Source organism: Rhinopithecus roxellana, chromosome 12 (assembly GCF_007565055.1).
Source record: "Rhinopithecus roxellana isolate Shanxi Qingling chromosome 12, ASM756505v1, whole genome shotgun sequence".
Lineage (NCBI taxonomy): Eukaryota > Metazoa > Chordata > Mammalia > Primates > Cercopithecidae > Rhinopithecus > Rhinopithecus roxellana.
This window is the reverse complement of record NC_044560.1, coordinates 10,593,565-10,606,738: the sequence shown is the minus strand read 5'-3', so window position 1 is coordinate 10,606,738 and position 13,174 is coordinate 10,593,565. Positions and strand designations below refer to the sequence as shown.

General features: G+C 52.0%; 1 protein-coding gene across 2 annotated transcripts in view; it reads right to left on the bottom strand.

Annotated features, from left to right (window-relative positions):
- Nucleotides 1-13,174, bottom strand: part of ALPL (alkaline phosphatase, biomineralization associated) — a 72,137-nt gene that overhangs the window by 14,418 nt on the left and 44,545 nt on the right. For both annotated transcript variants that reach the window (XM_010364341.2, XM_010364342.2), the window contains exons 2-6: nt 11,541-11,705; nt 5,020-5,139; nt 4,543-4,658; nt 2,435-2,609; nt 1,508-1,683 (exon numbers count right to left, since the gene is read on the bottom strand). In XM_010364341.2, the coding sequence (XP_010362643.1) occupies nt 1,508-1,683; nt 2,435-2,609; nt 4,543-4,658; nt 5,020-5,139; nt 11,541-11,601 (648 nt within the window). In that variant the 5' untranslated portion in view covers nt 11,602-11,705. The remainder of the gene's footprint in view (nt 1-1,507; nt 1,684-2,434; nt 2,610-4,542; nt 4,659-5,019; nt 5,140-11,540; nt 11,706-13,174) is intronic.

The window sequence follows — 13,174 nt, the reverse complement described above, 5'->3', positions numbered from 1 at the left end:
CCTCACCGAATCTCCATTCCAGGCTCAAGGGGCAGAAGTCCCCAGATCGCCTCAGCAGTCCCCCACAGTAGGCAATAAAAGCCTGAAAAGGAACGAGCCGGGCATTCTCACTTAAGAACAGAGAGTAGGCCAGGCACGGTGGCTCACGCCTGTAATCCCAGCACTTCGGGAGGCTGAGGCGGGCAGATCACGAGGTCAGGAGATCGAGACCATCCTAGCTAACACGGTGAAACCCCATCTCTACTAAAAATACAAAAAATTAGCTGGGCATGGTGGCGGGTGCCTATAGTCCCAGCTACTCGGGAGGCTGAGGCAGGAGAATGGCGTGAACCCGGGAGGCAGAGCTTGCAGTGAGCCGAGATCGCGCCACTGCACTCCAGCCTGGGCAACAGAGGGAGACTCTGTCTCAAAAAAAAAAAGGAAAAGAACAGAGAGTAAGCGCCACATGGATGACTTCTGTCTCATGAGTCAGCTCAGTTTGCTGAAGTGTGTTTCAGGGCAAGGACATGTGGCTCCTGCATAAGTGCCACCACCTTCTGGGCACTCGCTAGGCCTCAGGTCTTGTGCTGAGCTCCACAGGGATTATCTTAATCAGTTCTTGGCATAAGCTTATGAGGCAGGCACAGTTCACAAAGGAGTTGTGAAAGGGAAGCCTTAGAGAGGTTAAGTAACTGACCCAAGGTCACACAGCTAGCAAAACGCAGGGCGAGGTCTGGAACTCGAATTTTTTTTTTTTTTTTTTTTTTTTTTTTTTTTTTTTTTTTTGAGACAGAGTCTCCCTCTGTTGCCCAGGCTGGAGTGTAGTGGCTGGATCTCAGCTCACTGCAAGCTCCGCCTCCCGGGTTCACGCCATTCTCCTGCCTCAGCCTCCCGAGTTGCTGGGACTACAGGCGCCCGCCACCTCGCCTGGCTAATTTTTTGTGTTTTTTAGTAGAGACGGGGTTTCATCATGTTAGCCAGGATGGTCTCGATCTCCTGACCTCGTGATCTGCCCGTCTCAGCCTCCCAAAGTGCTGGGATTACAGGCTTGAGCCACCGCGCCCGGCCTGGAACTCGAATTTTAAACACAAGAGCTGGCACTAACCAACCACTGTACACACCAGCTCTTCGCTGGGCATGCTGGTGGTTGAGTGTACAGATATGTGCCCATCTGTGCCCATGTGAATGCACAGGGCAGGCAGATGCCACTTGGCCACCACCACCTCCCTGTGTAGTGGGGGGCAGAGGTGGGCACAGCACCAGGTTCCAATTTATGGAATCATCCCTGGGTGCCTGGTTCTTGGGGTGTGGTGGCGGTCACATGAGGGTTCACCCCGCAGCCCCACCACAGAGAAATCCCACAGTGCCTGCCTGCCCAACCGCAAATCCCCTAATGGGCTGGGAGCCTCCCAGGTGTGTGGGGAGTCAGGCCAGGCTGCTTTTTCCGGGCCAGCCTGGGCCTGAGGCCTCCTGCCCACCAGAGGCCCCGCCTTGCCCCGTCCTTGCCTGGCTGCCCCCAAGCACTCACGTCAATGTCCCTGATGTTATGCACGAGCTGGTAGGCGATGTCCTTGCAGCCCTGGCTCAAGGCCTCAGGGGGCATCTCGTTGTCTGAGTACCAGTCCCGGTCAGCTGAGTGGGCATAGGCAGCGCTGGGGGTGGCGTGGTTCACTCTCGTGGTGGTCACGATGCCCACAGATTTCCCTGGGGTGCAGGAGGGGCAGGTTTGGCTTTATCCACAGAGCGGGGTGTCCCAGCTGCCTCCTCCCCCCCCCCACTCCCCGCTAAAGACAGGCCCCCGTTCAGTTCCGAGGATTGCCTGGTCTCAGTCTCCCCATCCACAGCAGTAGGTGGCTGGCAGTGGCTTCTAAGTAGCTGAGCGGCTGGAACACTGCCTCTGGGACCCTCTCCCCTCACCCCGAAGGCCCTCGAGATGTGAGCACCTGGGCTGGAGTCCTCCCTTTCATCAAGGTGCCCACAGAACCCCTGAGGGATCTCAAGTGGACTGTGGCTCTGTCACCTGCGTGTTGGCCTTGTCACCTGTGTTTTGGCCTTGGCCCCTGACTAAAGCTCCTGGGGGCACGGGCTGGGCCTCCCAATTCTGAGGGGGGAAGGGGCGTGGCCATGGACTGCACCCCACAGGCTAGCCCTGGGCTGACTTCTCCCTCCTCACACCAAACCTATGAGGGTTTTATGTTCCCACCCATTTTACAGTCAAATGAAGAATCAACTCAGGGAAATGAACTGGGAGCAGAATCCACCACTGAGTGAAGCCTGAACCCCCAGCCTCCCCTGTCATGGAAGGAATCTCATGGATATTACAGACTCCCAGACATCATAGCTGGGAGCCCTGCAGAGAAGCCTTCTCTAGCCCCTTCCCATGACAGAGTCGGAAAGACTGAGGCCGGGACAGGCCATGGAGCTGACCCTGCTCCCCGCTGCTCCCCGCACTCACCAGCGTCCTTGGCCCAGCGCAGGATGGAGGTGACCTCGTTCCCCTGGGTGGTGTTGCACCGGGAACGCTCGGTAGCTGCGCTTACCCCCACGGTGCCCTCGTTGGCCTTCACCCCACACAGGTAGGCGGTGGCGGTGCCAGCGCTGTCAGGGACCTGGGCATTGGTGTTGTACGTCTGTAGGTGGGAGAGGAGGGTCAGGAGATGGCCAGGACTTCGCCCCTACAGCCACCCACCCCTCCTCCACTCACACCATGGGGTCTGGGGCGTGAGGAACCAGAGAGGACCCCATAGCCTTGACCAGGCCCACTGCCCACTGAAGCCCCCAAGAGCCACAGGACTACCTATCTGTCTGCTTCCTGCTGTCATTCCCTGCACCCTGGCAGCACTGGGGCAAGACCCCAGCTCTCCAAAGTACGGAGAAGTGTCCAGAGGAGTGGGGCTCAGGTGGGGTCAGCAGAGGCCTCTCTCTGGGCCTGGGGCTGCAGGAGCCAGCGAGGGGTTGGGGAGCAGGGGAGTCCTGGAGAAGGGAGAGGGAGGGACCTTCTTGAAGGAGTGGGGGTCCTAGGGATAGGGTAGTGAAAGTGAGGGGGAGGGGGACTGGGAAAGGGAAGGGTGGGGCCAAGACCAGCTCTGATTTCTCTGCCACCTGCCCTGTGGCCACCATCACAGGGTTGCCCTACATCCAGATGTTTAGCAGAGACCCCGAAACTATTTGCCTGTCTCCCTTCCCCACCAGCCTGAGAGCGCCATGAAGGCACAGAAGGCACCACAGTCCCCGCTACTCCCCCAGAAGTGAGCCTGGGGCCTGACCCAGGGTCTGGAGGTTATTACATAATGCCACTATCACCACCACCAATAACAATAGCTACCCGGCAGTGCATACTGCCTTGAACAACCTAGGTCAGTACAGGCATACCTCATTTTAGTGTACTCCACAGACACTGTGTTTGCTACAAATTGAAGATCTGTGGCAACCCTGTGTCAAGCAAGTCCATCAACATTATTTTTTCCAACAACAGGGCTCACTTCATTAGTGTTTTTTATTTAGCAATAGCATATTTTTAAATTAAGGTATATATGTTTTTTTTTAGACATAATGCTGTCCTACACTTAAAAGACTACTGTAGGGTGCAAACATAACTTTTATATGCACTGGGAAACCAGAAAATGTGTGACTTGCTTCGTTACGATATTTGCTTTATTACAGTGGTCTGGAATCAAACCCAAAGTATAGCTGAGGTATGCCTATAGCTTAATCAACTTCACGAACCACCTCAGAAAAGAATGAATGACCTAGAACTTCATGCAAAAGCGTATACAGGCCGGGCACGGTGGCTCATGCCTGTAATCCTAGTACTTTGGGAGGCCCAGGTGAGCGGATCACCTGGGGTCAGGAGTTCGAGACCAGCCTTGCCAACAGGTTGAAACCCCGTCTCGACTAAAAATACAAAAATTAGCTGGGCGTGGTGGTGCGTGCCTGTAATCCCAGCTACTCGGGAGGCTGAGGCAGAAGAATCACTTGAACTCAGGAGGCGGAGGTTGCAGTGAGCTGAGGTCATGCTACTGTACTCCAGCCTGGAAGACAGAGTAAGACTCTGTCTCAAAAAAAAAAAAAAGAAAAAGAAAAAAGAAAAAAGCATATACAGGCCAGGTATGGTGGCTCACGCCTGTAATCCCAAGACTGGGAGGCCAAGGCTAGAGGATCGCTTGAGCCCAAGAATTAGAGATCCCTATCTCTACAAAAAAATTAAAACATTATCCAGGTGTGGTGGTGCACACCTGTAGTCCCAGCTACTCAGGAGGTTGACGTGGGAGGATGGCTTGAGCCCAGGAGTTGAAGACTAAAGTGAACTATGACTGCACCACTGTGCTGCAGCCTGGGCAACAGAGCAAGACCCTCTCTCTAAACACACACACACACACACACACACACACACACAGGCACAGTGATGCTATGGTGTCAGAAGTCAGGAGGGTGGCTGCTGCAGGTGGGGAGTGAGCTTGGGCATGGAGGGAGGTCAGGGGACCTCTGGCTGCTGTCATGTTCGGATGCTCGACCTGGATACTGGTTATACAGACCTGAACTGGGCTTGGGGATGGGGCTCACCTTGGAGAGGGCCACGAAGGGGAACTTGTCCATTTCCAGCCTGGTCTCCTCCCCAGGGTTGTGGTGGAGCTGACCCTTGAGGATGCGGGTGGCTGTCACTGTGGAGACGCCCATCCCTGCGGTGGGGAGTGGGGGCCTCAGTCTCTTGTGCTCCTGCCTCTCCAGTCAGCCTACTTGGGTACCCAGAAGTTCTCTAGTTTGGTACCAAGGCAGGCTCAGGCAGTTGGCACCGGGCATGGCTCTGTCAATGTCAGGGAGTAGCCCCCCTCTCCCTTACCTCCCAGATCCTCAGGGGGCTGGCTGGCAGAGCAGGCCTCTTGAATCCACAGCCTGGCCCCTCATCCTTTTAAACACCCTTCCTCCAGAGCCCTGGCCCCTTCAGCACAGCCCCCTTCAACTCAGCCTGGCTCCCTGGGCTCCTAGCTAGGTGTCCTGTCTCCCCACCCTACCCGGCCCCCACAGGCCCCCGGGCCTCACCATCTCCCAGGAACATGATGACATTCTTAGCCACGTTGGTGTTGAGCTTCTGAAGCTCTAGGGCATATTTCAGTGTCTCTTGCGCTTGGTCTCGCCAGTACTTGGGGTCTTTCTCTTTCTCTAAACAGAGAGAGAGAGAGTTACTTGGCAGGGTGAGGACAGCCTCCCATCTCCAGACATACAGATCCCCTACTTCTGATTGCTCAGGCTGGAATGCCTGAACTTGGAGGAGGGTGCAATAGCTGTCCACCCAGACAACACACCTGTGGTTTATAAATATGTGCCATCCAGATCCTCCAGAAAAGCCCGTGGACTCTGGGGTCTTCTGCTCACATCTCAGAATGAAGAAACCAAGGCTCAGAGACAACGAGCGACTTGCCCAAGGCCACACAGCACAGACAGACACTGGCAGGGCTGGGCTTGGCTCCAAAGCCCATGCTCATTTCTTCTACCCAGTAGGGAGATGAGCTGCTAAGGCAGCAAATGAATTGTGCTAGCACAATTAAAAGAGTAATATTTAACTTATTCAGTAAACTCCTTCCAGCAGCAGGGGTCCCCTGACGTAGCCAGCCATCAATTATAAACTCTGCTTAGCTTATTCATTAAAGTAGGCTCAGCAGGAACCTGACTTGGTGGCAGAGTTAATAGCAGTGCTGGAAAGCGAAGCTTGCCTTTTGCTTAATGTGTCAAATTCAAAGGAGCCAGGTGATCTCACTCTTGTTAGTTCTAGATTAGTTATCAAGGATGACATTCTGCATCTCTCATCACCCGCCTCCATCCCTCTTGGCTGATAATGACTTCTGGATGGGGCTTTATGGTTTTGAGATAAAATGAGAACTAAGAACACTTTTTTCTCCCTCCCTCTTTCTCACGTGTGTGTGTCCAGCAACGAATCCACAGCTTTAGTGCCAGACAGACCTCAACTAAAACCCCAGCTGCCGGGCGTGGTGACTCACGCCTGTAATCCCAGCACTTTGGAAGGCCAAGGCAGGCGGATCGCCTGAGCTCAGGAGTTCAAGACCAGCTTGGGCAACATGGTGAAACCCCATCTCTACTGAAATACGAAAAATTAGCCAGATGTGGCGGTGTGCACCTGTAGTCCCAGCTACACAGGAGGCTGAGGCAGGAGAATTGCTTGAACCCGGGAGGCGGAGGTTGCAGTGAGCCGAGATCACACCACTGCACTCCGGCCTGGGCGAGAGAGACTCCGTCTCAAAAACAAACAAACAAAAAAAACCCCAGCTGCTCCAAGTACTAGCTGTGTCACCTCCCTGAGCCTCAGTCTCTTCCCCTGTCAAATGACATTGCTGGCACCATCCCCTCAGTGTCACTCTAAGGACTGGGCTGGATAAGGCAAGTGACACACCTGACCCACAGGAGAGGCTCAAAAATTGCCTCCCACCCCCATTATCCCGTCTCCAGGGCTGGACCAGGATCCTGGCTATGAGAGCTGGAGTCCTTCCCAGAGTCTGCGGGGCCCCTCTCTGTCCCGGGGCCCTATCAGATCTACTCGGAAGCCTAGAGAGGAGGCTCCCTAGCGGCTTCCTCTTTTGAGGCCTCCCACTGCACAGAACGGGAGGCGAGATCAGGAGGAGTGGGAGGGTCTTGTCCAAGACCGTGTAGCATGTTTGTGGGCTGGGGACACAATTCTCATCTTTTGGCCCAGCTCCGACATGTGCCTGGCTCTTGGGGTGGGGTGGGTGAAGAACAGCCCTCCTTCCTCACACACGCACCGGCTCTGGGCGAGATGCCAGGGGCCCCCCACACAGCTTCTCTTATTCCTCCCAACTGCCTTGGTGGGTGGGCACCAGTGTCTCCTCCACATTAGGAAATGGAAAGCCTGAGATCAGGGCCCCAGTGGGAGAACTGGAAACTCACGCGCTGCCGTGGCTCTGCCCCAGCCTATGGACAGCACAGGTGAGAAGAGGGCAGGAGGCTGCAATGCACCTCTAGCGTTGGACCCAAGCACACCTCACACCCCTCCCCAAGAGGCCTCTCCTTACGTCGCCACCACCCCAATCCCTCAGCCCACTGCCCTTACCCTGACAGCCCCAGGTCCACCCTCTCTCTTCTGGAAGTGTCTGCTGAGGACATCAATTTCAGACATCCCCAAGCAGTCCCCACTGGGAATCGGGAGCACCTTGGCCCTTCTGCCCGACAGGGTGCCTTTGGACAAGAGTTTCCGCCCCAGGAAATGGGAGACCCTTAGCTATCCATGAGTAGGATGACATGATAAAGTCTGGGCAAGGCTGGGGCCAAGAGTTTTGCTCGGAGGTCCCCCAGGCCCAGGCTGGTTCCAACCTCCCTCCTGTCTTCCTCAAAATACACCATGGTGCTGTTGGTCATGGAGCCTCTTTGGCCAGTTGGCTGCCATTGGGTGGTGAAGACCTTTCACCCACCCTGACCACCGACAACCTGTCCCTGCCTTAACAGTTTGGAGTCCCGGGGCTGGGCTGACATCAGCCTGCCCTGCACCTGTTGCTCTTGTTCAGCCCAGGCTCTGCCACCAGGTCCCCTGCTCGGTCGAGGGCTTGTTCTCTCTAGACTGGAGTCCCATGTGGGCAGAGTCCTTGTCTTTTTCACCAGAGCCACCCAGGGCCTGTCTCTGAGAAGGGTTTGGAGTCTGGTTTAAGCAACGATGGCTCTGGACAACTGGATTCCAAGAGGCCATTGTTTCTGGAGACTATTAAATGATATGTGCAAATGCTCACGATAGAATGCTGGGGAAAGGGCACTGATCGGTACATACTGTATGATTCCATTTCTATGAAGCTCAAAACAGGCAAAGCGAGTCTCTGGTGGCCAGTGAAAGCCTGGGCATCTCCTCTGGTTTTGGGAGAGGGTTGGCACAGGGAAGCCCACAGATGCCCCATGACCAGAAATGTTCTGTCTTGATCTGGGTGGTGGTGACATGGGTAAAAATACATGTCAGAAATTTTTCATGCTATGTATTTAAGATCAGTGCCTTTTTCTGTAAGTTATACCTAACTGAAGGAAAAAAAAGAAGGCTGGGGCAGTGGCTCACGCCTGTAATCCCAGCACTTTTGGAGGCCATGGTGGGAGGATTGTTTGAGGCCAGGAGTTTGAGGCTACAGTAAGCCATGATTGTGCCACTGCATTCCAGCCTGGCGACAGCAGATACAAAAAGTTGACTTGCTGAACGTTTAAAGATTTTTCTTTTTCTTTTTTTTTTTTTTTTTTGAGACAGAGTCTCGCTGTGTTGGCCAGTCTGGAGTGCAGTGGTGCAATCTCGGCTCACTGCAAGCTCCGCCTCCCAGGTTCACGCCATTCTCCTGCCTCAGCCTCCCAAGTAGCTGGGACTACAGGCGCCCACCACCATGCCCCACTAATTTTTTGTATTTTTTTTTTTTAAATAGAGACAGGGTTTCACAGTGTTAGCCAGGATGGTCTCGATCTCCTGACCTCGTGATCCGCCCATCTTGGCCTCCCAAAGTGCTGGGATTACAGGCGTGAGCCACCACGCCCAGCCGTGAAGAGTTTTCATGTTGTCACTGTTTCACCTTTTCCCTTTTCATCCATTAGTTCATCTTTCACCCAGGTGGACTGTAAGTGCTGAGAAGGCAGGGACCCTGTGCCAGAGTGACCTTGGTCCCCCAGGGATGCAACTGGCACCACGGGGTCTCAGAGGCAGCAATGGCCTGAGAGCCCATCGGCTCAGGCTCGGTGCCCCACTGCACCCCGTCTCCTCATCTGCTGAAATATAGCCGTCCTAAGAGAAGAGACCAACACTCACTGAGCATCCACTCCTTGCCAGACACTGTGACTATCCCATGTGATTCCCATGATGGCCCTAAGCGGGAGGAACTCTTATCCCCACTGGAGAGATGGAAACACTGGGGTGCAGGGAAGGCAAAGTGGGGACTTCTAGCCACATAATGGACTGAGCCAAGGAAGGCTCTCCTGCAGCTCCAGATACAGAAATGCTGGGGAAAAAAAATAGCACACAGCTTGAAAAAGGAAGAAAAGGGGGGAGGAAAATCCTCAGGAGGCAGCATTGATGAAGGAATCTAAAACCAGAGGGGCCCACAGGAGCTGATGCAGAGAGGAAGGCCTGGGACGGCAGGCCAGGTACAGGTTCAGGCTGAAGCTGGTTTCTTTTCTTTTTTGAGACGGAGTCTTGCTCTGTTGCCCAGGCTGAAGTGCAGTGGTGCAATCCCGGCTCTCTGCAGCCTCTGCCTCCTGGATTCAAGTGATTCTCCTGACTCAGCCTCCCAAGTAGCTGGGATTACAGGAGTGTGCCACCACGCCCGGCTAATTTTTGTATTTTTAGTAGAGAGGGGTTTTTGCCATGTTGGATAGGCTGGTCTCAAACTCCTGACTTCAAGCGATCCACTTACCTCAGCCTCCCAAAGTGCTGGGATTACAGGCGTGAGCCACCTGGGCAGAAGCTGGTTTCTTTTTAAGAGACAGAGTCTCACTCTGTCACCCAGGCTGGAGTAATTTGATTATAGCTCACCGTAATCTTGAAATCCTGGGCTCAAGTGATTCTCCCACCTCAGCCTCCCAAGTAGCTAGGACTACAAGCATGCAGCACTGTGCCCGGCTGTTTGTTTGTTTGTTTGTTTTTAGAGATGGAGGTCTCACTATGTTGCCCAGGCTGTCCTCAAACTCCCGGACTCAAGCGATCCTCCCACATCCGCTTCCCAAAGCCCTGGGATTACAGGCGTGAGCCACCACACGAGGCCTGCCGAAGCTGTTTTAAGGTACACATTTTCCCTTGGAGCTATGGAAGGGACAGAGAAAACAGTCATTCGTAAGAAATGTGAATTCAAGTCCAAATCTGAGCCAGGTCTAAGTGGGGATCTGAATTTATAGTGTAAGAATTGCAAACCAAGAAATTAACATAGCCGGGCGCGGTGGCTCACACCTGTAATCCCAGCACTTTGGGAGGCCGAGGCGAGCGGATCATGAGGTCAGGAGATCAAGACCATCCTGGCTAACACGGTGAAACCCCGTCTCTACTAAAAATACAAAAAATTAGCCGGGCGTGGTGGTGTGCGCCTGTAGTCCCAGCTACTCAGAGGCTGAGACAGGAGAATGGCGTGAACCCGGGAGGCGGAGCTGGCAGTGAGCCGAGATCGCGCCACTGCACTCCAGCCTGGGCGACAAAGCAAGACTCCGTCTCAAAAAAAAAAAAAAAAAAAAAAAAAGAAATTAACATAAAAACTGGCCTAGAATTAGTTGAACCCCTCGTGTCCTGAAAACACCATGCCACGCTGTGGAAACACTTCCGCATGAGTCTCCAATAGAAAAACAAAAAACTCCTGTTGAAGATGAGTTCACTAGTGAGAACTACAAATGACAAGAAAATGTGCGATCCCATGAGGGAGTATGAGCAGACAAAACCGACAGGAGACACAGCGGACCAAGACTCGGAAGAGTCCATAGGATTCATTATATTCCAAATTATCAAAGATAAAAGAGAGAATAGAAACCCCAATCAAAGAATAGTATAATATAAAAGGGAAAAGGCTGGGCACAGTGGCTCACACCTGTAATCCCAGCACTTTGGGAGGCCAAGGTGGGCAGATCACTTGAGGTCAGGAGTTCAAGATCAGCCTGGCCAACATGATGAAACCCCATCTCTAATAAAAATACAAAAATTATCCAGGTGTTGTGGCGCACGTCTGTAATCCCAGCTACTCGGGAGGCTGAGGCAGGAGGATCACTTGAACCTGGGGGGCGAAGGCTGCAGTGAGCCGAGATCACGTCACTGCACTCCGTCCTGGATGACAGAGTGTGAGATTCTGTCTCTGCCTCAGAAAGAAAGTATCAGGCCTCTGAGCCCAAGCTAAGCCATCATATCCCCTGTGACCTGCACATATACATCCAGATGGCCTGAAGTAACTGAAGAATCACAAAAGAAGTGAAATTTAAATGGCCTGTTCCTGCCGTAAGTGATGACATTCCACCACAAAAGAAGTGAAAATGGCCGGTCTTCGCCTTAACTGATGACATTACCTTGTGAAATTCCTTCTCCTGGCTCATCCTGGCTCAAAAAGCTCCCCCACTGAGCACCTTGTGACCCCCCACTCCTGCCCGCCAGAGAACAACCTCCATGACTGTAATTTTCCTTTACCTACCCAAATTCTATAAAACGGCCCCACCCCTATCTTCCTTCGCTGACTCTCTTTTCGGACTCAGCCTGCCTGCACCCAGGTGAAATAAACAGCCATGTTGCTCATACAAAGCCTGTTTGGTGGTCTCTTCACAGGGACACAAGAGAGAGAGAGAGAGAGAGAGGGAGGGAGGGAGGGAGGGAGGGAGGGAGGAAGGGCGGAAGGAAGGAAGGAAGGAAGGGAAGGAAGAATAAAATATATATATATATATATATGGGAAAAGAGTGACCTGTCCGACTAACACACGCAAGTAGCAGGGTTGAGGTTTCCTGCTCTGAACACTGTTTTCAGCTCTTAAAATACTTTGCATGGTTCTGGGACCTTGAACATAGACACTGCCCTCACCCTACCCCATCCCTCCACCTGTGTCCCCAAGCATACCTGGCACTAAGGAGTTGGTAAGGCAGGTGCCAATGGCCAGTACTAAGAATGGTGAAATCATGGTGCACCCCAAGACCTGTTTTATCCCTGGAGCCCAGAGATGGAATCGATGCAGGTGGGAGGGGGTGGGCTGGCAGTGGTCAGATGTTAACTGATGTTCCAATCCTAGAAATTAAAAAAAGAGAAAAAGAGGCATGTGGGGCACGGCTCTAGAGATCCCTTTTTCACTCACTTAGTCATTCCTTGATTCATTCATCAAGTATTCGGTGAGCACCTATTACAGACCAGGCATGGGGTTTGACATTGGGATGCCAAACCCAGGTGGTTCCTGTCTCAGGAAGCTGAACCACGCAAACAGTTGTGTCAGTATCAATGAGTTCCATGCTGCAAAGCGGTTCCGTCCCATTTCCTAAATGAATTTCCACTTTCAATTCATCTGAAGCCCCCAACCTCCCAGAGTCCAGTCTTTTGGTGCAGTGTTTCTCAACTGTAATGAGAGCAAGCATCTGAATTCCCCCAAGGGCTTGTTACAACAGATTCCCGGCCCACCCGCGAGGCTCCGATTGTATTTCCAATAAGCTCCCAGGAGAGGCTGCTGCTTTGCGGACCACACCTTGAGAAGCCCTGTTCTAGAGCACTCGGTCTTCAGCCTTTTAATTACCTGTGTCCCAGGAACATCAGGGACAAAACAAAGCGTGCACCCCTTCTTTCAGGACCCCTGCATTTGCTACATTCTCTTCTAGAGCTTGTCGTTTATGGTAAGAGATACAAAAACGGTAGGAGTCACATATGTGAAAAGACTGGCTGGAAGCGTGGCTATTTCTGGGTGGTGACATCACAGACAACTGATTTTTCTTTTCCATTGTCTTTTCTGCATTTCCGAAATTTTCTTTTGTGCTGAGATACAGTATTATCTTTATACTTTTTTAAAAACATTGTTTTTTTTAAAAAAAAAAGTTGGATGTAATTGAAGAGTTTAGGTGGAAAATAAAAAACCGGAAGGAAATATACCAAAACATTAACTGTGGTTTTCTCTGGGTGGTAGGACTATAAATGATTATTTCCTCTTTTTTTTTAAAATGTTTTTGAATTTTCCAAGTAGCCTAAAACAAGTGTGTATTAATGGCGTAAGAATGTTTTTACACTGTGGTCATCCTGTTAAATCACAAGGAACAACCTCACTGGCAGCTGAGAAATGTACTAACCCTGTTGTGCATGAGTTACGAGACGAAGAATTTTAAATGGCAAGAGTTTCACTGAGAAATGTTATTGCTTCAACCAAGACCAAGATATGACACCATTTGTTGTGGGAAACGGCAGTAACACACACTCTACCGTTAGAAAAGTGTTGTGACAGATAAGACACTACTCTAGTACAATTATATGTTAAGTAAAAACAAAATAAAACATTTTTAAAAAGTTGTTTAAAGAAAAAAAGCCAGGCATGATGGTACATGCCTATAATCCCAGCTACTTGGGAAGCTGAGGTTGGAGGAAGTTCGCTTGAGGCCAGGAGTTGGAGACCAGCCTGGGCAACACGGCGAGACCCTGTGTCTAAGAAAAATTTTTGTATTTTAATTTTTATAGATTTTCTTTTCTTTTTAAAAATTCTTCTCTTTGCAGCTCCAGCTCAA